We start from the raw sequence: 26458 nt of genomic DNA, 5'->3' as shown, positions 1-26458 counted from the left end.
TCGCCAATATACAATAGAAGAAAAAGGCCCACCAATCATGCGATTTTGCAAGACACATCTGCTGTTCAAGGGTGTTAGTCTACTGTCCGTAATTTGTTAGACAATTTTACAGACGTTCAAATCATATCCCTTAACGGGTATAGCACTATCACTATGCGATATGTATTCCACGGTAAGCATGTGCAATGCGCAACGCACGGATTTTTCAAAACTCAGACGCTACGTTTCTAGACACTCTTGAACGAGCCCTCTGATCACGTGCTTTTTAGAGCGTCAACCAAAATGGCGACTCACAGTGAGAGTTCTGAAAGCACTTTGAGAAAAAGACGCGTCGAAACAAGGAAAACAACAACGACACATTCAGATGACAACACCCCAAATAATGAAGAGGACACTTGCAAAGCAAAGAAGCAAGAATGGGTTACATTGCAAACCGGGACTTACTGGCTCACTCGAATTGTGCTTATACGTTCCATTGCTTTCATCTACTGTAAGTTCGAGTGTGATATTCTGAGAATGTAGCGAGTTATGATGCACTGGCTCCATTATAACTTAGCTTCCAGACCATTGCGTAGGCTATATTATTCTCGTCAGTTTTCATGTGTGTATTGTATGGTGGTAGTTGGAGTTAAAACCAATTTAATGTTCAAGTAGACATGGACACATCGTTCACATGACCATTTACCAAGAAACATAGCAATTGTTCTCCTGTCACATTCTTAAATGAACCAGACAGTTCGTTCTACTACTCATAAACCTATCTTTATTCACCTCACGTCCTCCACCTCTCTCCCCCTGTAGTCATTGCATTCACTGTTGCCTACAACCAGAACAAACAGCTGATAGGAGAGCGAGGCCTCTTGCCCTGTAAGGATTACCTTCTCAGTGTGAAGCGCTATGTGGGGGGGAAGATCGATATGTCTGCCTTCGCCTACACTCCCTCTATCCTGTGGTTCCTGGACTGGACGGACATGGATGCCAACCTGGATGGCATTGCCCTGGTGGGGATGGCGCTGTCAGGCTTTGTGTTGCTGACTGGCACTGCTAACATGATCATCATGGCCATGCTGTGGGTGCTCTACCATTCTCTCGTCAGTGTGGGGCAGATCTGGTGAGTGATGGGTTGGAAAAACACCACATGAGGTTGGTTGCACCTTAATTGGGGAGGATGGGCTCGTGGTAATGGCTGTAGCGGAATCTGTGGAACTGTATCAAATACGGCAAACGCATGTGGTTGATTCCATTCCATTTGCTCCGTTCCAGCCATCATTATGAGCTGTCCTCCCTTCAGCAACATCCACTGGTATACACACAGCACACACACATACTGCTGTCTATGTTCCATGTGTGTGGTAGGGTGTAGTTTAGAGGTCGGCCGATTAATCGGAATGGCTAATTAATTAGGGCCGATTTCAAGTTTTCATAACTATCGGAAATCTGTATTTTTGGACACCGATTTGGCCGATTTAAAAATGAGAATATATATATATTTTTTACACCTTTATTTAACTAGGCAAGTCAGTTAAGAACACATTTTTATTTTCAATGACAGCCTAGGAACGGTGGGTCAACTGCCTTGTTCAGGGGCAGAACGACAGATTTTTACCTTGTCAGCTCAGGGATTCAATCTTGCAACCTCACACTTAACTAGTCCAACGCTCTAACCACCTGCTTTACATTGCACTCCACGAGGAGCCTGTCTGTTACGCAAATGCAGTAAGAAGCCAAGGTAAGTTGATAGCTAGCATTAAACTTATCTTATAAAAAACAATCAATCATCACTAGTTAACTACACATGGTTGATGATATTACTAGTTTATCTACCGTGTCCTGCGTTGCATATAATCGATGCGGTGCGCATTCTCGAAAAAGGACTGTCGTTGCTCCAACGTGTACTTAACCATAAACATCAATGCCTTTCTTAATCAATACACAAGTATATATTTTTAAACCTGCATATTTAGTTAATATTGCCTGCGAACATGAATTAATTTTAACTAGGGAAATGGTGTCACTTCTCTTGCAACAGAGTCAGGGTATATGCAGCAGTTTGGGCCGCCTGGCTCGTTGCGAACTGTGTGAAGACAGCCAACTTTGCCAAACGGGAGATGATTTAACAAAAGCCCATTTGCGAAAAAGCACAATCGTTGCACGACTGTATCTAACCATAAACATCAATGCCTTTCTTAAAATCAATACACAGAACTATATATTTTTAAACCTGCATATTTAGCAAAAAGAAAGGTTAGCAGGAAATATTAACTAGTTGAACTTGTGTCACTTCTCTTGCGTTCATTGCACTCAGTCAGGGTATATGCAACCGTTTGGGCGGCCTGGCTCGTCACGAACTAATTTGCCAGAATTTTACGTAATTATGACATGACATTGAAGGTTGTGCGACGTAACAGGAATATTTAGACTTATGGATGCCCACCTGTTAGATAAAATGCGTAACGGTTCCGTATTTCACTGAAAGAATAAACGTTTTGTTTTCGAGATGATAGTTTCCGGATTTGACCATATTAATGACCTAAGGCTCGTATTTCTGTGTGTTATTATGTTATAATTAAGTCTATGATTTGATAGAGTAGTCTGTCTGAGTGGTGGTAGGCAGCAGCAGGCTCGTAAGCATTCATTCAAACAGCACTTTCGTGCGTTTTACCAGCAGCTCTTCGTAATGCTTCAAGCATTGATCTGTTTATGACTTCAAGCCTATCAACTCCTGAGATTAGGCTGGTGTCACAGATGTGAAATGTCTAGCTAGTTAGCAGGGTGCGCGTTAATAGCATTTCAAATTCCTATAACTACAACCTAAAACTTCTTACCTGGGAATATTGAAGACCCTTGTTAAAAGGAACCACCAGCTTTCATATGTTCTCATGTTCTGAGCAAGGAACTGAAACGTTAGCTTTCTTACATGGCAAATATTGCACTTTTACTTCTCCAACACTTTTTTTTTGTTGCATTATTTAAACCAAATTGAACATGTTTCATTATTTATTTGAGGCTAAATTGATTTTATTGATGTATTATAATCAGTTCAAATAAGTGTTCATTCAGTATTGTTGAAATTGTCGTTATTGCAAATACATTTTTAAAAATCGTCCGATTAATCGTTATAGACATTTTTTGGTCCTCCAAGAATCAGTATCGGCTTTGAAAAATCATAATTGGTCGACCTCTAGTGTAGTTTACAGGGTTGTGTCTGGGGGGGGCAGTAGTGAGTGAGTGAGTGACAGTACATGTTGATGGGGCATCTGTTATGGCTCGAAGATGGGTCAGTCTCAATCTTTGGGAGGGATGGACTGTACAACGGTGAGAGACAGACAAACACATGACCGTTTTCCCTCATTCTCTCAGCTCTGTTGAAGTTCTTTGTGTCTCTGAAGAATAAGATGAAGAGGGTAGACAATTCCTGAAGACATTTTCAAAATTGTTCACCATCTGCTTCTTATGTTCTGAATGAAAAATGTGGATTTGGAGACATCAAGGCCATCATGCCAACAGTGATTCAGTTAGCTGATTAGGCTTAAAGGCATCATTATTGGTATGTCCTGCTTTTTAGTCCAGTGTGTTTAATAGGAATAAGTCAATTTATTTATCAACACTATTCAGTTTTCATCTTTATAAACTTCTGACACGTGTAATTTGATATATACGATTGTGGGTACAGTATTGCAATTTGCGGTAAGTGCTTGGTACAGAATGTAGGTGTGGCTAACTCTCTAATCAGATCAAAATATATTTTTAAGCTGATCTATTTTATTTTTTCCTCTCCTTACAGGTATTCGTTTGGTAAGTTAACTACTTATATTCAATTACATTTGTACGACTACAACATCCATCTGGGACCGTTTCCCCGATAGCGATGGAACTAGGATTGTGTTATTTTGTGTTATTATTCCATGTCTTGTTTTTTTTGTATTTTCTACATTGTAGAATAATAATGAAGACATCAAAACTATGAAATAACACATGGAATCATGTAGTAATCAAAAACGTGTTAAAACAAATGCAAAAATATGTTTTATTGTTCAAAGCCACCCTTTGCCTTTGACAGCTTTGCACACTCTTGGCATTCTCCAGCATCACTTGGGATACTTTTCCAACTGTCTTGAAGGAGTTCCCACATATGCCAATCACTTGTTGGCTGCTTTTCCTTCACTCTGCGGTTGGGTTGAGGTCAATTGGGTTGAGGTTAGGTGATTGTGGCGGCCAGGTCATCTGATTCAGCACTCCATCACTCTCCTTTTTGGTCAAATAGCCCTTACACAGCCTGGAGGTGTGTTGGGTCATTGTCCTGTTGAAAACAAATGATACTCCCACTAAGCGCAAACCAGATGGGATGGTGTTTCACTGCAGAATGCTGTGGTAGCTATGCTGGTTAAGTGTGCCTTGAAATCTAAATAAATCCCAGTGTCACCAGCAAAACACCATCACACCACCTCTATGTTTTACGGTGGGAACCACACATGCGGAGATAATCTGTTCACATACTCTGCGTCTCACAAAAACACAGTGGTTGGAACCAAAAATCTCACATTTGGACTCATCAGACCAAAGGAAATATTTCCACCGGTCTAATATCCATTGCTTGTGTTTCTTGGCCCAAGCACGTCTTCTTATTATCGGTGTCCTTCTAATAGTGGTTTCTTTGCAGCCTTCAATAGAACATGAAGGCTTGATTCACACATTCTTCTCTGAACAGTTGATGTTGACGTGTCTGTTACTTGAACTCCGTGAAGCATTTATTTGGGCTGCAATTTCTCAGGCTGGCAACTGTAATGAATTTATCCTCTGCAGCACAGTTAACTCTGGGACTTCCTTACCTGTGTCGGTCCTCATGAGAGCCAGTTTCATCACAGTGCTTGATGGTTTTTGCGACTGCACTTGAAGAAACTTTCAAAGTTCTTGAAATGTTCCGCATTGACAGACCTTCATGTCTTAAAGTAATGATGGACTGTCATTTCTTTTTGCTTCTTTGAGCTGTTCTTTCCATAATATGGACTTGGTCTTTTACCAAATAAGGATATCTTATGTATACCAACCCTATCTTGTCACAACACAACTAATTGTCTCAAACGCATTGAGGACAGAAATTCCACAAATGAACATTCAAGGCACACCTGTTAATTGAAATGCATTCCATCTGAATACTTCATGAAGCTGGTTGAGAGAATGCCAAAAATGTGCAAAGCTGTCAAGGCAAAGGGTGGCTACTTTGAAGAATCTCAAATAAAATATATTTTGATTTGTTTAACACTTTTTTGATAACTCCTTGATTCCATACATGTTATTTCATAGTTTATCTCTTCACTATTATTCTACAATGTACAAATAAAACCCCTTGAATGAGTAGGTTTGTCCCAACTTTTGACTTGTTCCGTTACATTTTGTTTTGTACCCGTTCTCCCCAATTTTGTGAAATGCAATTGGTAGTTAGTCTTGTCCCATCATTGCAACTCCCGTACGGACTCTGGAGAGACAAAGGCCATGCGTCCTCCAAAACACAACCTGCCTAGCCGCACTGCTTCTTGACACACTGCTTGCTTAACCCGGAAGCCAGCCGCACCAATGTGTCGGAGGAAACACTGTCCAGCTGGCGATCGTGTCAGAGCGCATGCGCCCGGCCCACCACCGAAGTCGCTAGAACTCGAAGGGACAAGGACTTCCTGGCTGCCCAAACCCTCCCCTCACCTGGACGACGCTGGGCCAATTGTCAATACTGATAGGATTGCAAGAAAGTCAGCACTGCTCTCGGATCAGCTTTCTCCATTTGAATCATACCTTTTTTAATAGGAATTGTTCCACAATTCCTCGGCTCCTAGACTTAGCGAGATTATCTCCTAAGTATTATGGCTGCAAATATTGAGGCAGCTCGGCTAATGGTTATCCCATAATAGTGCACAAAATCACAGATTTGGCACAGGTAATTTTGCAAGCCAATGCTAACTAAAGTTAGCGCAATGACTGGAAGTCTATGGGTATCTGTTAGCATGGAAGGTCATGCGTTTAGCATGCCAGCTGATACCCATAGACTTCCAGTCATTGTGCTAATACGAGTTGCACCAGCGCTTGTAAGCAACTGTCGTCAAACTGCATGCAGAGACCCCATCCCTGGGTCGCTCCTCTTTTCAGTTTGCTGCAGCGACTGGAACGAGCTGCAAAAAACACTCCTACTCGATCGTTTCATCTCCATCTCTTCATTCATAGACTCAATCATGGACACTTACTGACAGTTGTGGTTGCTTCGCGTGATGTATTGTTGTCTCTTCCTCCTTGCCCTTTGTACTGTTGTCTGTACCATGTTTTGTGCTGCTGCGGTGTTGTTTTTTTTCTTTATCCCTGCCCCTTCCCTGCAGGAGGCCTTTAGCCGCTATTGTAAATAAGAATTTGTTCTTAACTGACTTGCCTCGTTAAAAAAAGAAGAGACAGATGGTATCCACGAGTTCATCGAACTCTGAGGAAGTAGATAAATGACCTCGTTGTCAAAACCTCAAAATATCCCTTTAAAATTAATTGATTTAAAATGATTGAAATAGGCCCATGTAGCCTATACTGTATTTATTTTGTTTATGCAGTCATCTCTAGTTTTTATTTGAAGTATCTTTCTATCCTTCACTTATTTGTAACAGTTGCAAAGACACTGGCAACTGTGAAGGCCTATTTGCAGTCAACAATTAATTGTATTATCGGCAGTCACAGAGAAACATATAAACCGCTTGATTCTGTTTAGCGGAGGTCTTCTGTGTATAAAGTGACCCAGAAAGGCCCAAATAAAGCACCTCTAACGACACATTTAACTGTCCGACAAGTGTTCTGAGGCAGTGGGTAAATAACAAGGTAGGTCTTGCGTAACTGGTTTTGTGAAACTGCTCCGATGTAATGATGCTCGATGAAGGTTCGAACGATGAATCAAATTCTATTGGTCACATGCACATGGTTAGCAGATAATATTGCGAGTGTTCGCGAAATGCTTGTGCTTCTAGTTCTGACAGTGCAGTAATATCTAACAACTAATCGAACAATTCCACAACTACCTTATACACACACATGTGAAGGGATGGAATAATAATACGTACATATAAATATATGGATGAGCGATGGTCGAGCACCATAGGCAAGATGCAGTATATACACATATGAGATGAGTATTGTAAGATATGTAAACATTATTAAAGTGGCCTTATTTAAAGTGCCTATGGGATCCATTTATTAAAGTGGCCAATGATTGGAGTCTGTATGTAGGCAGCAGCCTCTGTGTTAGTGATGGCTGTTTTAACATTCTGATGGCCTTGCGATAGAAGCTGTTAAAAAAAACTTAGCCTTACCATGGTTTTGAGAAACCTGGACCTAAGATTTGTAACGGCCTGCTCTTTGTCACTCTACAACCTAGCCCTTATCTAACCTTCCCACAACCACCACTGAGCCCTTGTTATCCCCTTTGATGAAGCGATCACATTCAGCTCAGATGTGTTAATATGATCTGGGTCATAGTCAGAGGTTTGGGATGATTACATTTCAATACATAATCTCATCAACACTCGGCTGACATGGTTTAATGCCCCTCACTCTAGTCTCTCTTGGCAGGTTGGCCTCTTGGCATAGAGATCAGAGTCAGTGTATCATGCCACCCAAAACCCCATTATCCTCAGACCTCAGTAAACATCTGGCCCTGGATGGGCCTGTCTTTATTCAAAATGTGTCTCAGAGTAGGAGCGCTGATATAGGATCAGTTTTTCCTTTTACAGTAGATCATAATGAATATTATTATATGGACAGAGGGCACCTAATCCAAGATCAGCACTGCCCAGGGTTAGCAGATGTGGCTGGTTCAGCTTCAGCTCTTCTTTTGTTGCCTCAGCAGGATTCCTCACTTTGTCAGCCCAATAACTCAATTCAATCAGACTTGAGTCCAATCTAACCACTGCAGGGCTGAGTGTAAGTAGTTCTGGATGTAGGGCGCTAGTTCAGATAAGAGCCCAGATCAATTTGACCTCACTGATTGGTTAATGACACTTTGGAGTAAAAAAAACTCTAGTCGGATGTCTGTGGTCAGGTTTTGTGGTCTTTTTTCCCCTTTCTTTTACCCTCCCTCATTATACAGATGACTCGTTTATCAAAGAAATCTAACACTGTAGAGATGGTGTTAAATAAAATAAATTAAAACAAAACCAAGAATAAATGTATTTCCTCCTCCTTAGTCTGTTCAACTACATACTGTACTCTGTGTCCCTCGATCTCTCTCTCTCTTTCTCTTCATCTTTGTCATTATCTCTGTTTGCATGTCCACTGGGCGAAGGCTACAAAGACTGCCTTTGTTTTGGAGGGGCGAACAGGCCAACAGCTGCACAGATCACACTGGATCTCTCTGAGGAGAGACTGGAGCAGGTGGGCCTTCACTGGGAGCCCTGTGCTGCATTCACATCAGGCCAGTCTGTGGAATTAGATTGACGTGTTTGTATTATACATGGGTGCGTGGACACTCGCACACCCATGACGGGACACGTGCACGACCTCTGAACCGTTTCACTTTACATTTATGAACAAGCCTGCAGTGATTGGCCATCGGGACATATGCACATAGCAAGAGGAGGTTATTTGTGGTCATCATTGTAGAATGACAGATAGAGATCGTTCCAGAACAGTGATGTTTGCATAGACAGACAGATAACTGGCCCTAATTCACTTATACAATTACAGCTGTCCATATTTTGGTTATTCAAAGCATCCCCGGCTGCTCTTCTTGCTTTGACTGTAAGTAAAGCTTCAGAATGGTGAGGGCAGCTCAAGACTATTTAAACAAAAATAACATGCAAAGTGACATGCACAAGGGGAATTATTATTATTTTTTTGCTATCCACTTCTTAACTCTCCCCAGCCTTAACTTTTTGACTTTCCCTACTTCATCACAGATGTGGTAACTGAGTAGCCCCCCTGATGTATGTATCCATGCAGCATTCGCATGCTGAGGGAGATGTGGTCACTTTTGACCTTTGCCACACTTGTCCTTTAGCAGTCGCCTTTGCTCTCCATATATCCCACGTCTTCATCTCTCCTGCCCCTTAGTCATCTCATTCCATATCATGGTCCCTCTTATTCTCCATCCTTACTCAAACACTTGGACTGTCACTCTATATTCTCCCCACATCTGCTTGACTATTCGTCATGCCCCTGTCCTTTTTCTGAAACCCCTGTCTCCTGTTCTCCGTCTCCCTGACGTCCTTTCTCTGAACGTTTGCTCTGTCTCTCTCGCTCTCTCTGTTTCTCCTCCCCTGTTTCTCTCTCCTTTCTCCTCTCTCTCTCTCCCGTTTCCTCTCACTTCTCCCTCTGTCTTCAGGTTGGGAAAGTCAGTTGTTGGAGACAGGCTTCTTGGGGATATTCCTATGTCCTGTGTGGAGTCTGTCCCAGGTGCCCCATCGCTGCCCCCCCTCGCTAATCTCCATCTGGACCTTCCGCTGGCTCATCGTTCGCATCATGCTGGGTGCTGTGAGTGACACACACACACACACACACACACACACACACACACACACACACACACACACACACACACACACACACACACACACACACACACACACACACACACACACACACACACACACACACACACACACACACACACACACACACACACACACACACACACACACATCTATCACACTGACACTGAATTCACCTCATAGTCTGTGGAAGAAAACACAGGTGGAATTTTCCTGTGTTTATAAGAAAAGTGTTTACTGGGCTTAGACTCTTCTCTATGGTCAAAACAAAACACCATCCCTAAGAAAAACAGACTTTGTAAATGCAAATATGGAACCAGTCAGTCAGGCAACTTGTCTCTCTTTTATGGTTTAGTGGAGAGAGAACACCCAACCCAACACTGTTGTCTTTTAAAACGTGGGGGTTGGAACCTGCCACAATGCCCAAAGTGTTTTTTCAATTAGGCCCATAAAGAGGACGGAGCAACGAGGGAGCTATATGTTCATTCAGCTTACCCCAGTGCCAAGAGTATGATTGACTTTAAGTGCTTACAACTGTACAATACCCTCTTGTCATTTCCCCTAGACACAAAGTCATTACAACACATTTATTCAAAACAGAAAAGCACTTTAGGTCCCCTCAGACAGGCTTAACCAATAAGCAGCTTTTTAATCACGGGGTAATCATGATTTTTATTGTGGTCGGGCAGCTAGGTTACATTTTTTTTTCTCTCTCTAATTGAAAGCATATCGTTTAGAAAATTGACTCAGTTTGATTTTTGGATAACATGAGGTTAAAGTTTTTAAAGCTTTTTAGGAAATTCTTGTCATGTCTTAAGTTCCTTAGATTGACACTGGCAGTGTAAATACAAAGCATTATAAATCCATTTAAAAAAGCCATGCTACATTCACTCAGTGTTTGTCATGTAAGTGTTGGTTAGACTAGGTCAGGGTAATCTATCCCTTGGTCTGTGGTTGACCACTGTTAGAGTGCTATTGAGAACCCCTTTAAGTGAAGGGGACGTAGCCAGTAAACTTGGAAGGGACCCTAAAGGAAGAAGAAAATTTGACTGGTTTCATGTTCGGATTCTGAAAGCATCAGTTTATAACCCAATTCAATTCTTGTATTTCTCAATGTCCACTTTCTGTTTTTAGCCAATCTTGATTTGCGTATGCTGTCAGATTATGTCAAAATTGTTGAATAGCGGTGCTATTGAGGACATCACATTTTCTGCTTTGCTAATTTCCCTCAGCAGATTCATCTAAACAGATTCTCTCTTTTGAGTGACTTTACAAGTCAGGCCCTTCCTCACATGTTAAAAATATCCTTTCTGGCAGCCCACTTCTTTCTCTTACCCTGTTCCTCTGCTTTTGCTTTCCTGACCTAAGCTGCGTGTGCGTGTGCATACACACCTCCTTTCATTATCCAGGCTGTTAGCATCAGAGGGTAAGTCCAGGCGGTTTGCTAAGTGGTGCTAATGGGATCTGATTCACAGGGCAGTGTCAGCGTTTAAGCTGTGAAATACAATCATGGTAATCAGGGTGCTGGTGTGGTGCCCCATGATTGGGTGTGGTAGAGGTTGGACCTGGCCAGTAAACGAGGTACCACATCTTTGCACGAGGTACCACATCTCACACTCCTGCAGGACGAAGGGTAGGCCTAGTAGTAGGAGTGCACCAGGTCATGATGGAGAGCATCTCCCCATGCTCCTGTTTTTGAAGAAGTCCAGTAAAACCATAATACAGTAAAGTGCTTGTCTGGTTGGATTGTATCATTCTCCTTTGGGGGGGATCACTTTGCGAGGAAGTGTCTCCTGCAGGCTGTTTGTTGGTTTGGCCCGTATCCATGTTGTTGAGTTTTGAGGTTGGCCCTGGCCCCAATTGGCCTCTGAGTCCTCTATTGTCTCGAAGACTGTTGATGGGACTTGGGACATTGTTGGTAGGGGGAGCTACGCATAAGACAATCATTGTTTTCCAGTATTAGGAATTACCAATGGTGAGAGGTCAACGTAGCATAAAAAGTTGACACAGAATAAAAGACTCAATGTAATGTAGTTGATTGCATCCTGCGTAGAAACATGTTAATGTTTGAAGGTTTCTGGGAGTGTTTAACGCCTTCCTGTTTAGGCGGTTGGCAGGGGCATCGAGGCGTACCTTTAGGCAGCTGGCAGGGGTGATCGGATTTAGGACGTCCCTTGGCCCCTCTCCCTGGTCAAGCCCAGAGCCACGTCACTCTTTTTCATTTGCTGTAGTTAGAATGAACCCCTGACGCCAAATGAAAGTTTTCTCTTTTTGGGGGAGAGAGAAATATACTACATGTAAGTATATAGGCTTTTTCCCTTTGTAGGGAAATCAATGTTGGCTTGATCCAGTGTGCAACTGGTTACTGACTGTCTTTGGGTGTCAATGGCTGCCAGTGGGAGAAAGCGGTGTTGATGATTGTTTCTGTGGTTCTTACACTGATGATTGGTTATCACTGAGTGAATTCCGTTTTTTGGAAGTATCATCACTGTAGGAAGCATAGTAAAAGAAAATCGAAACCAAACCCCTAACCCAATCGTCTTTCTTGTGTGTGACAGTTATCAGCCGTACAGTACATACATTACCGTATCATGTCGTCTAGCAGGGAGTCTGTCTGTTTTTATGACTGTCCCGGGTCGACCTGCTTTTTCAAGGTCTGGGTAGTGCTAATGACATCCTCAGGGGCTGCTTACCTCAGCCTGCCCAGCCTCTCTCTCTACTCAGTCCCTGACTTACAGCCTTCCAAACCAGCCACGACATTTTCACCACTCACTCTCCTTGCCACCATACCCTACTTTTATTGTCGGGAGTCTGCGTAAATCTCTGCGCGGCATCCAAACAGGAAATGGACGAACTTGCTCGCTGTCGTTTGCACATTTGCGAAGGGCTCCAGCCAACGTGCACCTGGAGTTCTGTGGTTCGTTGTGGATGGATGGAGCCCAGTGCTGTGGAACAAAACGCTCAAATGGTGTTTTATTGGAGTCGCATGCATCGACTCAATTTGTCATGGCCAGGATTTTCATTTTAATGGTGGCTGACAAATTTCATGGGATAATGGCTGCCTGCACCCAACCACTCACTGTTCTGATGCCTGTTGACAAAGTAGAACTATTGTCATATTTTCTGTTGTGGTGTTCACAACACAAAGCACTACTTCAGTGACAACTGAATATCGTTAAAGGCCTTTCCGTTAAACGATTGTCAAAATGGCCTCCCTAATAACTTTGCAGTCGCACCACCTAGGTTCTCTGGAGAATGGGAAACTGGCATACTCCATGGCCTGAATATGGGACAATGGGAATTGATGATCCTCATGACTGAATTGTATTATAGTCAACACCCAACGATTTATAAGCATAATCTAATGCCCTGATAACCTCAAAGTGGCCTAACAAAGTCGAGAGTTGTGTATTCTGTGCCCCGTGACAAGCAATGTGTCAATATGTCCTGGTCACACATTCTCACAGAGCATCAATGCTGATTTTATTTGTCTAAATAAGAGATTTTCGAAGTGAGTTTGCATCTTGCTGCTTCTTCTGGAGTTGAAGTCTCCAGTGCTTTTTATTGACTGTAGTTTTCTCGGGAAGAAATAAGGATTTAAGCCCCTTGTCCTCCAAGGGCTGTATGGTGTTGTAGTTGATTATACGTGGCCAAGACAGACTAGTGCTTTAAGCTGTTGTGTACATTTTGATTCTGGGTTTTTCCCTCTATACATGTGTCGTATGAAGGGCCGTTTTGATATAGGTTCCTGCAGAAATCATAATACCTTATATCGAACGTTACGGTTTGACAAGCCAAGGCATCCAAGGCCTTCTTCCAGTCTGTGTCATTCAACCCCTGGCTTAAACTGCAGTTGATGTTGCATGGCAGTGAGTTATTACCCCATAAGAACTGTTAATATTCTCCAAGTCTTTAATTCTTCTCTTTTGGCTCTGTGTTGGAGGAATAGAACACAACACAGAACAACACAGAACAACACCATTATTAATGTACACCAGAAGCACATCTGCTAGCACTTAAATATAATATTCATAATGTCCCTCCGTCGCTGCAGGTAGTAAACAATCCTGTTTGAAATGGCATTAGGACAACAGGCGGGTGGCATAAACAGACGACTACATTTATCCTGGTTAATTTTATAGCCCAGCTGATAGGTGGAGGGGGGGGGGGGGTCATTTTCAAATGAATGGAATCACATTTTTCAAGAGAGTACATTCCCGGCGCGCTTATTAGATTATCTGTAATGTTGTAGATGCAAGAATGCTCGCTGATAAATAGCAAAAGTAACCCATGAATTAGGCGTCCACCGTCAGCGAGTGCAGCTACCCCTCCCTGTGTCCCTCCAAACCTCTCTCCCCGCTCCCCTAGGGATATATCAGCCTGCAATATAGACCCTGATTTTACCAATCAGCGTCTATTGCATTAGTGGAGAGGGACAGAAAGACCTTTATGACTGGTCTATGTGGTGCATGATACCATTGAGGAGAGAACCTATGCTCTGACTGAGCCGTGTGTGTGGCTGCAGGCACTGGTAACTGCATTTTTTTCATAGGTTTGTGCAAAGAGCAGATAGAGGTGTGGCTTTGAGTTCTCTGGGGCATCCAAAGAGGAAACAAGTCGGAAAACGAGTGAAGACTACTTCTCTCCCTTGACTGTTTTCTGAGTCGGTCGTAATGTTCTGAAGCTCATTTGAAAGTAATGGATCGCTAACCAGCTTTTAATTCCATTTTTCCCGCTTGTCTTTTATCAGTGCTGCTTTTTATTTCCTAGAATTGGAGATGAAATCCGAGCCAGATAGCTTAGTCACAGCCCACATCAGCTGTTGTCCTTCCTCATTTTTCTCTTAATTTTGTTCATGCTTCGTTTAATATGATTACGCACATTAAATCCAGCTTCATATCCGTCAATGGATCCCTCTCTCGCTCAACAGAAATCCCTCGCTCTCTCGGGTCATTCGGTTGCTTTGGTAGAGTCAGAGAACTTGAATACTCATTGTTAGCAGACACTCTCTTATCCAGAACGACTTACAGTAAGTGGTGAGTGCAGACATTTTCATACTGGTCCCCCGTGGGTATCAAACCCACAATCCTGGTGTTGCAAGCGCCATGCTACACCAACTGAGCCACACAGGACACGATACCAGTCTAGTCTTCCTGTCTCTATTGTTTTGTTTGTGAATATCATGGAGGCCTAACATATACATACAGTGCTTTCGGAAAGTATTTCAGACCCCTGGAGTTTTTACACATTTTGTTACGTTACAGTCTTATTCTAAAATTGATTAAATAAAAACAAATCTTTATATCAATCTACACACCATACCCCATAATGACAAAGCTAAAACATGTTTTTAGACATTTTGCAAAGTTAGTAAACATTTAAAAAACGAATACCTTATTTACATAACTATTCCCACCCTTTGCTATGAGACTTGAGCTCAGGTGGATCCTGTTTCCATTGTTCATCCTTGAGATGTTTCTACAACGTGACTGGAGTCCATCTGTGGTAAATTCAATTGATTGGACATAATTTGGAAAGGCACACACCTGTCTATATAAGGACCCACAGTTGACAGTGCATGTCAGAGCAAAAACCAAGCCCTGAGGTTGAAGGAATTGTCCATAGAGCTCCGAGACAGGATTGTCGAGGCACAGATCAAGAGAAGGGTACCAAAACAATTCTGCAGCATTGAAGGTCCTCAAGAACACCGTGGCCTCCATCATTCTTAAATGTAAGAAGTCTGGAACCACCAAGACTCTTCCTAGAGCTGGTTGTCTGGCCAAACTGAGCATTCTAGGGAGAAGGGTCAGGGAGGTGACCAAGAACCCGATGGTCACTCTGACAGAGTTCCCCTTTGGAGATGGTTGTCCTTCTGGAAGGTTCTCCCATCTATGCAATCAGGCTTTTTATGGGAGAGTGTCCAGATGGAAGCCACTCTTCAGTAAAAGGCACATGACAGCCCGCTTGGAGTTTGCCAAAAGGCACCTAAAGACTCTCAGACCATGAGAAACAAGATTCTCTGGTCTGATGAAACCAAGATTGAACTCTTTGGCCTGAACGCCAAGCATCACATCTGGGGTTATTCTGCCACCATCCTTACGGTGAAGCATGGTGGTGGTGGCAGCATCATGCTGTGAGGATGTTTTTCAGTCAGGATTGAGAAAAATATGAATGAAGCAAAGTACAGAGTGATCCTCGATTTAAAAACCTGCTCCAGACCTCAGACTGGGGCGACGGTTCACCTTCCAATGACCCTAAGCACACAGCCAAGACAACGAAGGAGTGGATTCGGGACAAGTCTCTGAATGTTCTTGAGTGGCCCCGCCAGAGCCTGAATTTGAACCTGAATGAACATCTCTGGAGAGACCTGAAAATAGCTGTGCAGCAACGCTCCCCATCCAACCTGACAGAGCTTGAGGATCTGCAGAGAAGAATAGGAGAAACTCCCAAATACAGGTGTGCCAAGCGTGTAGCGTCATATCCAAGAAGACTCGAGGCTGTAATCACAGCAAAGGTGCTTCAACAAAGTACTGGGTAAATGGTCTGAATACTTATGTAAATGCCATTTTTTTCACTGTTTTTATTTTTGATAAATTGTCAAACATTTCTAAAAACCTGTTTTTGCTTTGTCATTATGGGGTGTTGTGTGTAGATTGAGGGGGGGGGATACATTTTAGAACAAGGCTGTAACTTAACAAAATGTGGAAAAAGTCATTGGGGTCTGAATTCTTTCCGAATGTACATTATTAATTTTGATTGACATGTAGGGGCAACGTCACCGTGTGCCTTAACACTAAGCTTAGAACGAAGAGTAGTATATTAGAAATGACTATAGACCCACAGAGCTGCTACTAGGAGCTGTTCAAGTGGACAAGACACAGTGGAGTTACTGAGCTCCTCTATGGCCTTGTCTTCATCTAGCCAGCAACATAAACACGCACACAGTGATGGTGTGACCTGTGATGCAAAGTTCCGTTGTACCTCAACAGACGCATAGCGGAATGAATGAAAGTGGAAATGATATTGCAGTAATTAAATCTTCCTTTCCTCTTTGCAATACAACAAACGTTCTCTTCATTTGTACAGGCAGACAATACTGCAACTTATACCAGACTTGAATGGAGACCGTTTATTCAATCACAACAAATAGATTTTTGCCTTGGCTGTATACAAATGTTTATTCTGACAGAATTGACGAGCAGAAAGAGCCTTTATGCAACAAACAGGTTGTTTTACATGATACTTGTTTTGAGTGCCTCTGTGTGAGTAGCTATGCTCTCACCAGTAGCTAGCCATTGGCGATTCAGAGTTCACCGCTAGCTAGCGTGCTAGTGCTAGCTAGGTACCAACAGAAGTAATATGCTACTTTGGCCATCATGAGGGAGATTGGTTGAATATGGAGTCACTCTTATCTAATGTACATACAAACTGTATCATACCAACCCACATCTTTTAATCCTTCAGAATTGTGATTGTTAGCACACCACCCTACTGTCATGGTTCATATTGAATGATCACTGATTATATGGTGTATTGACATGGTAGTCGGCCTGAAGTTCTGGTTTCATGGTAATTTAGATGATGTTAAATTAGATACAAAATCTACAGATTTTAATACAGAATGTTGGTTAATTGGAGCAGGACATGTCATTTCTGTATGTCCCCATTATATGCTCTCCACAAACCTCACAAACTAACACACCTGGACAGAACCACTGGCCAAGGGGCTGGTGAAGTTGGAGGGTCCCATTTTTAAGTCTGCACCATGAAAATGTCACCTTGAGTTGAGCTGAATGATTGACATGTCGTTGTCTTCTCTACAGGGGCTGATAAAGATCAGAGGGGACCGCTGCTGGAGGGACCTGACGTGCATGGACTACCACTACGAGGTGCGTGTGCGTTCAGTGCAATACAGTTCCCTCCATCCTTGTCAGCAGTGCTTGTTGGCGTCTCGTCGTCAGGGCTTTCCCCTGGCCTGTGCTATGTCATGCTGAGAGAACAGGCCTTGGCACATGATCCTTATCAATCGCCTGCTGTCCCAAACTGAGTTAAACTAATCACTTTATTATCTCCCTGTGCCACACCGTTGGATCGACTGCTCCTGTCTGGCTGGCCGTGGACACACCAGTGCTTCCCCAAGCTAGATATTCTCCTTAGGCGGAGCTCCCCAGGCTAAACAATAAGCTTACACGTAGACCTAAAAGTTCAATTGAAACTGAGGCAATGGTTTAAGTCTTGGTCCTGGATAAGAAATACTACTTCTGTTTACTTGGTGTGTGACGATACATTTCTTAGCATATGATAGGACATTGGGAGCCACTGTCTGCCACAGTGGCTGCTAGACAAGCCTCATGTTGGGTTTTCTCCATAGGAAGGGAGAACACAGCTGTGTCATCTCCAGGCTATAACCCACACAGCTGGGAGATGAGACGGCATGGAGCATTTTGTCTAATGACAGAGACCAGGAATACACCACGTCTCCCTGGAGTCTGACTGGCTTTTTATGGCCTTGAAAAAGTCCCTGAACGGTCTACTGTCCTTAGGCTGGACTCTACTGATGCATACATACTGTACTGACATCCTCTGTCTGGGTAGAACTTACACTCAGATCTAGGATCAGCTTCCCCTCACCAAATCCCTAACCTTAACCATCAAGGGGACGACACATTAAACTGACCTTGGATCAATGTTCAGGGGCGACTTCTTCCCACTATTGACACCAGGAATCTCTCTTCCTTGTGTAGTAGGTTAACTTCACTGTACAGGTTTTAACATATGACAAACCCATTCTTAGTCTGTTAGCCCTGTCCGGCACGGCTCCTCTTTGCTCTGTTCGCCTGCTGGGTGGATTTCCCATTAAATGGGAAACATGGTTATTTTCTTTGGTCAATACAACTCCTCATTCATTTCTTTATGCCCGCCATTTTAAGAGCCTGCCTTTAGCAAGTTATAGGCCATAAAGAGTCATGATATAAGGAGGAGACCCGTTGAACTGATTTGAGGTTGATTAGGTTGATTAGAGTTAACTCTGTGTTCAATGGCCTAATTTGCTGCCTTTTAAGGTGGACAGACAGGGTGGGTGAAACATTGAACAGACATTAAAATATCTAACTGGTCGAGCATGGCTTCTAATTCGTGGCCACGATTTTCTGATTTCTGTTCCTTATTTGTGGGTTAGTGTTTGTTATTGTGTGTTTGTCCATGTGTTTTTAAGTGGGCAAGTGTGTCCATGTTAATTTGTCACTCCTCTACCCTATCAGTATTGTCATAATTTTACCTCAACACTTATTCCAGGCTGCTTCTGTCTTGGGGGTTCCTAGGTGAGAGGTGTGGAGGGATGCCTGGCACCCCTTCCTCTCTAAACCCTGTGAACTCAAAGGGACCTCTGTCTGTGGACCATCACGCCTATCTGAGAGAGTCTGCTGAGAAACAGGGGTCTCATTCAGGCCCATTGAGCCTCCTGTTACAGATCCATCAGCCTACATTATGTCAGCTTTGTTAGGGCTTCACGTGGAGGCTAATGGGTTTCTGGCAACAGTGGTGGTCAGCCAAGTGAACCTGTATGGATCAGACACTAAATGAACGCCTTGTAGAATTTGACAAAAATAGTTGTAAAAAAACTAAAGGAAGCATTCCAACAGTGTTTGTGTTCAACCTGGATGTCCATGTTGTTTAACCTGGGGTTATGGAAAAGCATATATGGGATCCTGAAGACAGCCTGCATGGAGGTACTGAGTCAAACGGGCCCATATCCCCATCTAAACATTGACCTGCCAGCTCCTAACCTGTCAACACCCCCAGGGGTAAAGCGGATTTACATTTCACCCCCCCACCAGCCACCTAACACCCCCTACCCCTCTACCGGAAGCCAAGGGCGCCGGGTAAGGTTTGCCTGCCCCCCCCCCCCCCCTTGATGCTGACACACTGCTCCCTTTCAGCCTCCAATCTCTCAAAACTCACGGCAGGGCCACACAGTGCAATGCATCATGGGTAAGAAGACTGCAGAAGCTATGTGAGGCTGGCTGAGGGGGGTTGGTGGGTGTTGTTTTGTTAGTTTGTTTGCTGTATGTTTGGGGTTGCAGGCTCGGTGCCCTCGGCTGTCTGGGGGTGTGGTCTCTCTCACTCTCCAGCCCTGTCTGGTTCTGCACTGAAAGAGCTCTCTCAGGACATGTCTAAAATAGGCAGTAGCTTTACTTAGCTCTGGAAACCTTCCTGAAGGTGTGGCGTTATAATTGTACACCGTTTCCCCACGCCATTCTGTCCCATGGTTTTATGCCAAAACAATGAGGGGGAACTTTTTTTTTTTTATATAGCTATTTTACATTTAAGATCAGCTACATTTCATGTTTGGCACAAGGTGTCATTTGGGCAGTCATTGTAGCCATCGGGAAAGCTGGTGGGGATGTTAAGTTATACAGTATCTCACTGCCATTCATCGCCATGCAAATGCAGTCATTGGAGGGACACCATGTAAATCCATGCAAACATAGAGGTCATTCAGTGTTATTCAGTGATGAGCTGTGCTTTCATTAGCTTATCCTTACCATTACATGCAAAAACACACCTTAAGTCGTTGCCGTAGCATGAGTGTTATCTCTCGTTTGCCTCTTTCTATCCCTCTGTCATTGCTCATATTTGAGTATCGGTATGGTTATTTTAAAACTGAGACACATGGCTTTTTCCTTGACCTGGAAGTACTCATGTTGTGGTTGTGCTCTCCCTGGGTCAGTGTCTGGTCCTCTGGCTCATCCCAGTTCTGTGGTTGAGACTGGAAGGATGTGGTGGGTTAGGTGGCCCCAAAATAAGGAGTGAAGGTACTGACTCCCCTCTCTAATGCGATCTCTGGAGATTCACTGTGTGGTTATCAACAGTACAATTCCGTGGTGTGTGTGTGTCTGACAAACTGCCAGTGCCTGCCTGTCTCCGTCTGTCTGTCTGTATTCATTCTGTTTCTCCCTCCAGACTCAGCCGGTGCCAAACCCCATGTCATACTATATGCACCAATCCCCATGGTGGTTCCATCGCTTCGAGGTTCTGTCCAATCACTTCATCGAGCTCATCGTCCCTCTCTTCACCTTCCTGGGGCGACGCATGTGCATGGTCAACGGGACGCTGCAGATAGTGTTCCAGGTGAGATGACAGTAGAAAGGCTAGGATTTTGGGAGGGTAACGGATCCTAGATCTGTGCCAACGGATAAGAGCGTAAATGACTTAAATGTAAATGTAAATGAGTAGCTCTGATGTCACATTGCCACCTAGAGGAACCATTGGTGCATGACAGCAGTTTTTATGGCAACTGCAGTCATCAGTTTGATGCAGTTTGATGTTATTCAGAGCCAGCTATAATAGAATGAATACAGGAAATCAGGACTTTCCCCGCTGCAGTATGCTGAACTATTAGCCAAAGCAGATGATCCTCATCAGTCAGATCATGCTATCTTTCTGGCAATACCTTTTGGAGGAATCTAAATACTACTCCTTATCCTTTCTCCCCATCTACTCTCTTTCCTCCTCCTCTCCCCTCTTTCTCCTCCTCTCTCCTCCCTCTTCTAGGTGACTCTTATAGTGAGTGGGAACCTGAGCTTCCTCAATTGGCTGACCATAGTTCCCAGTTTGGCCTGTTTTGACGATGCCTCTCTGGGGTTCCTGTTCTCGTCTGGCCGAGGGGCCAAGCAAGCCGTACTGGACCTCCAGGCTGAGGAGGCAGCAGGATGGACCCCCAAACCCACCAGGGGTACCTACTAAACAGACATGATTTCTCCTAAAGGAGTTAGAGCCCACACACCATAGAAATAGATAATTATATGTCTATCTTCATTCCCTCACAACCTACACCCCTCTCTGCCCAGACCCAACATTACAAATGAAGTAATCGATACAGACAGGGCTAAGGTATTGTGGGTATTATCCTGAATTTCTGGTTATTTAGTATTCTCCTGGATTTCTGGGTATTTATTTTCAGCCAGTTGGCGTTAGAGGCCCTGCTATCCTTTCTGGGTGTTTTATGATTGGGACTAATGATGGCAGGCAGAGAGAGGGAGAAGAGGTATTGCATCAGCCTTCAACATGACTACCGCTCCACTGGGTAGGCCTGACTGACGTCTCTACCAGCCACGCTGTGTGTGTATGGATTCCCCCTTCCCACGTGCTTGGCTTAGCTTTGTGTGTGTTTACAACCCCAAAGAGCAGTCATTGAGTGGGTCCACATGAGCACCCTACCCCTCTCCACCTTCTCCACTCTCTACCCTCCAATCCCAATCTCCAACACACAGACCCGGCTGTAGGCACATCTGGAGCGGGCTAGCAGGCTATAGGGCCTTGACAGATGGTAGACAACACCAGGGTGCTGGCAGGGGGTATTAGGCATTACTAATCACACATTACCAATGTGACTGGGTGCCTAGCAGTTGGCACATGAACATAAAGGAAAGAGTTTACGATTTGGACGCGATGGGAGGAGTGTGGATTACTACTGGGACAGCTGAGGGAATGGAACGAGAGCGAGAGACAGCTGGAGATGATGTGGAAGAGGGTGATGGAGAGAGAGGAAGAGAGAAAGTGAGGAAGGAATGCCCATGTGGTGTGTTAGAGCAGGCATAGGCTCTAGCTAATTGGTCTCCCAGGAATCGCTAATGGCTTTAGTTTTATGCTGGGTAATATATCTGCTAAGTGGCCCTAACATTCTCTACCTGCACCATGGTTGCTTTGTAGAATTTTTGGGGGTCATAAAAGTCCATTATTTAAGTCAAACAACAGGTATAGTTCTGATGGATGGTTTTAACATGCGTGGGACTGGTTGACGGGTTGGCATTTCAATCTGAGACAAGTCGTGGGGATTTGGAGCTGTCAGCTCCTCCAGTTGTCAGTGGCTAAATGCCTCATGACCTCATAGGCTAAGCCCCTCTCTCTGGCTACTGCCAGAGGGATCTTGAGTTCCACAGACAGGCAGACAAACACACAGGCACACACACTTCCTCTTTTTTTTTCACCTCTTCTCCATCCTAGGTATGTTTTTCCGTCGAGTGGTGAATGTGGCTCTGGGCGTTCTGATTGGCTACCTGAGCGTTCCTGTAGTGCTGAACCTGCTGAGCTCCAAACAGGTGATGAACACGTCTTTTGACCCGCTCCGCATCGTCAACACCTACGGGGCCTTCGGCAGGTATCGTTCTCCTCTTCCTCTCTCATTTTATTTCAACACTTTCTAGATCTCTCCACTTGATCAGTCCACAACTGCCACATCCTCTCATTCTATTCTTCTCTGGTCCTCTCCTTTTCTCTACTCTCTGCCATCCTTTTTTAACTTTTCCTCCCTCACAACTTTCTTTGGATCCCTCCCTCTCTGTGCAGTATCACTAAGGAGCGGACTGAGGTGATTCTGCAGGGTACTATGAATGAGGACCCTAAGGACCCAGAGGCTGTGTGGGAGGAGTACCAGTTCCTGTGTAAGCCAGGGGACCTGACCCGACGCCCCTGCCTCATCTCCCCCTACCACTACAGGCTCGACTGGCTCATGTGGTTCGCTGCCTTCCAGGTACAGTCCGGGCCTCAGCAAAGATCTTTGATCTATAGTACCCGGCTCCAAGTTGACATATAAGAATCAGGGATTCTGTTTCATTTGTTTTACTGTTTGTTGGTTTTATGGGAAAATCCTGCCTTGGATGTGAGCTGACTAACTCTGTGTAAAGTCTGGACCCAGAACTACCTGCTCTGAGTAATTCCCTCTGTCAGGGCTTGCTGCCCACACTATTCTCAACTCTTGCTACAGCTCTCTCAGGTGTAGTTCTGGCCAGAGACTCGGCCGTGTGGCGCGCTGTTTTATTGTCCCCTTCTCAGGGCATAGGGTTTCCCACTGGTTTACAACCAATCCCAGAACCAAGAAAATCCCAGTCAGACATTTTGGCAAGAGGGGGAAGGTTTATGATGTCGCAGATCAGCTCAAAAGTTTGGAATGGTAGACTGCTTCAGATTGAGGGCTTTGTTCGACATGACAGTTGATCCTTCATTCAAATGTCCCCTGTTTTTCTCTGTTCTTCAGAACACCCTCTTTCTCCATGTATTTAACCCTCCTCCTCTCTCTTCCCTCTCTCCCAGACCTATGAGCAGAGTGAGTGGGTGATCCACATAGCAGGCAGACTGTTAGCCAACGACACATCAATCCTTTCACTGATGGAATACAACCCCTTCCAGGGCAGAGACAACCCCAGGTACACTTACACTGACTAACACAGAGGAGACTGGTAGCCCTTATTTTTTTAAGCCAATAAACTATGTATTCCACTACAGGATTGTCCATGATAAAAACACAAGATGGCGTAAATCAGTTTGATACATACTGTGTGAGTTCATTTAGTACGTATATTTAATTTGTTTAAAATGGCCAGAAGTTGCCGTTGGAGAGAGTTGCATTGAAGGCGTAACCGATCTCAGCAGTGTTGTGCTGAAGCAGAGTGGAACTGGAAGGTTGTGTGTGGGTGTGTCCTGCGTTGTAATACGTGCAAGCCTCACATTCTCTTAAGTGAAAATATAAATAAATAAAGAATCCTTGTCCTCCAGCCCCCTCTAGTGGAATGTTTCCTCTCGATATGAAATGTCTTTTGTATTCTCTCTCTGTCACACTAACCATTCCTCTCTCTCTTCCCCACCCCCCTCCTCCTTCCCCAGGTGGGTCCGAGGAGAACACTTCAAGTATAGGTTCACCCTGCCTGGCAGTGGTCCCCAGGGGAAATGGTGGGTGAGGAAACGTATTGGAGCCTACTTCCCCGCTGTGGATCTGGTCGCTCTCAGAGGATACTTTAAGTCCCGGAATTGGCCCCATCCTGACCTTTGACCTACCGTATGACCAATCACACTAATGTATTCTATGAGCGATGGATACCTGAGACACCGAGGTATTGCTCCCCCTTATAATTTGGGATCAAATATGCTCTACATGCAAACATGTTGACATGAGAACCCTGATATCGGGGAATTTGTGCCATTCTGAAAAAATTGTTAGATTGTTTTTGTTCCTCTATGTTGCCTGTCTTCAGCATGTCATGTTGCCATCTGCTGTTTGCACTAAAGAATGACCAATCCTTCCTGTGAATAGGGATATGCCACTCTGCCACAATAGGAGAGTTGAGGGAATGACAGACAGTGTCTTTTGAAAATAAAAGGTCTATTTTGGAACAAAGCTAGAGTTTCCATGTATTTTTTTATATTTTTGTTTGTTACCCCAAGCAGGTTGTCCAACTAATCTAGTGGTTTAAATCATCCACTGAAAGAGCCTGAGTCCTTCCCTCAAATAAAATGACTAGATTGACATTGCAGTGTTGTACTAAATACAAATTCCCCTAACCATTGTATGTCTGTGTGTTATGGGGGTCTGATAAAGATCCAATGAATAAATGCATAGAAAGGGATGGTTTTCATCAGTGTGTGTGTGTGTGTGTGTGTGTGTGTGTGTGTGTGTGTGTGTGTGTGTGTGTTCGTTCAGCCTACAGAGTAGTGACAACCACAACAGACGAGAACCCTGTTGAGACTATACTCCTACCAGTCCTTGCATCCCACAATGCACTTTTCTCCCGGCATGTCTGTTTTTAATTGTGTTCACCTCATCACAAATATCTGAGCCAGCTCCACTGTTTGTTTTCCAACATAGACGGTGTATAGTCTGTTCAATATTGATGCTTACCTACACTTAATACATCTGCTGGTTTCGCTAAACAACATTTGGTTGCACGTGTGTCAGAATATACACGGACCAATTCTGACCCATTCTGTGGTAAGCTATTACTCCAAAATGTGATAAATGATCACAAAAAAAAGTAAGATACCTCTGTGAAATGTTTCATTCTACCTAGTTGTGGAGGAGATGGTGGTGTTGTCTGTACAGGCAGAAGTGAGACATCCAGATGGGTGTAGCTCTACTTTGATGTGTGCAGGTCCAGACTTGGAACATCTGCTGCTTCTAATGAGGACTTCTAGTCAAGCCAGTGGGACAGGACCACCTCATGTCCCTCACACAGTCCAAATAAGAAACAAAGTACACACACACACACACGTCACAAAACATTTTCTACATCAGCAAGAATTGTCCCAATGGGCAATATGCAAGAAGATAATCAAATGAATAGGATGGGTGAATAGTCTATATGAAAACAAATGGTGTGGTGACCATAAAACAATCATGTTTCACAGGCAATGAGTCCTGCTATTCGTATAGTTCTTGACATGTTCACATAACCAGAGTAGCATTTGTTGTTATGGCACATATCTTTCAGAATTTGAACCTAAAACTGACTGGGATCAATTGTTCATGAAGTGGATAGGCCACTTGTTATTAGTCACTAAGAATAGAAGGACAGAACATTTTACTCAAAATGCAACGTCCACTTGAAATGAAGGCTGCATCTCAACAAGCAGCCCAATTCTGATCTATTGTCCAATAATTGGTTTTTGACAAATTACATCAGATTATTATTTTTTTTAAGGGGTAGATCAGCTTTAATATTGCTGATAGATTGTAGCTTTCATCAATGTAATTGTCTGCATCATTTGCAATCCCCCAAATATTTTTTGTGGTACATATACTGGACCTTATAGACAGGTGTGTGCCTTTCCAAATCATGTCCAATCAATTGAATTTACCACAGGTGGACTCCAATCAAGTTGTAGAAACATCTCAAGGATAATCAATGGAAACAGGATGCACCTGAGCTCAATTTCGAGTCTCATAGCACAGCAACTTTGCAGCAATTTGACCATGAATGCCTGATTCACACAGCCTCCTCTGAACAGTGGATGTTGAGGTGTGTCTGTTATTTGAACTCTGAAGCATTTATTTGGGCTGCAATTTCTGAGGCTGGTAACTCTAATGAACTCATCCTCTGCGGCAGAGGTAACTCTGGGTCTTCCTTTCCTGTGGCGGTTCTCATGAAGGCCAGTTTCATAGCGCTTGATGGTTTTTGCGA

At 43.8% G+C, this 26458-nt stretch overlaps 1 protein-coding gene across 2 annotated transcripts; it reads left to right on the top strand.

Moving 5' to 3' along the window:
• Window positions 1-250: 250 nt before the first annotated feature.
• Window positions 251-24679, top strand: lmf1 (lipase maturation factor 1). Of its 2 annotated transcripts, XM_046368776.1 has the most exons (11): window positions 251-490; window positions 802-1111; window positions 3785-3795; window positions 9341-9489; window positions 17330-17395; window positions 20469-20636; window positions 21060-21240; window positions 22512-22665; window positions 22854-23037; window positions 23598-23710; window positions 24168-24679. In XM_046368776.1, the coding sequence occupies exons 1-11, from the start codon at window positions 283-285 to the stop codon at window positions 24331-24333; spliced, it is 1710 nt and encodes a 569-aa protein (XP_046224732.1). In that variant the 5' UTR covers window positions 251-282; the 3' UTR covers window positions 24334-24679. The 2 variants fall into 2 exon arrangements, with proteins under 2 accessions (XP_046224732.1, XP_046224733.1); XM_046368777.1 differs by lacking the exons at window positions 251-490; window positions 802-1111; window positions 3785-3795 and adding an exon at window positions 8367-8391.
• The last annotated feature ends 1779 nt before the right edge of the window (window positions 24680-26458 follow it).

This window comes from Oncorhynchus gorbuscha, linkage group LG11, assembly GCF_021184085.1.
Source record: "Oncorhynchus gorbuscha isolate QuinsamMale2020 ecotype Even-year linkage group LG11, OgorEven_v1.0, whole genome shotgun sequence".
Taxonomy (NCBI): Eukaryota; Metazoa; Chordata; class Actinopteri; order Salmoniformes; family Salmonidae; genus Oncorhynchus; species Oncorhynchus gorbuscha.
Note: the sequence above shows the minus strand (reverse complement) of the source record. Positions and strands in the feature narration are given on the sequence as shown.

Bases quoted from the DNA above. Each gene is read 5' to 3' on its own strand.
- lmf1 (XM_046368776.1), top strand. From the start codon at position 283: ATGGCGACTCACAGTGAGAGTTCTGAAAGCACTTTGAGAAAAAGACGC. The intron at 491-801 runs GTAAGTTCGAGT...CTCCCCCTGTAG, and splicing joins TTCCATTGCTTTCATCTACT to TCATTGCATTCACTGTTGCC. The intron at 23,711-24,167 runs GTACACTTACAC...CTCCTTCCCCAG, and splicing joins CAGGGCAGAGACAACCCCAG to GTGGGTCCGAGGAGAACACT.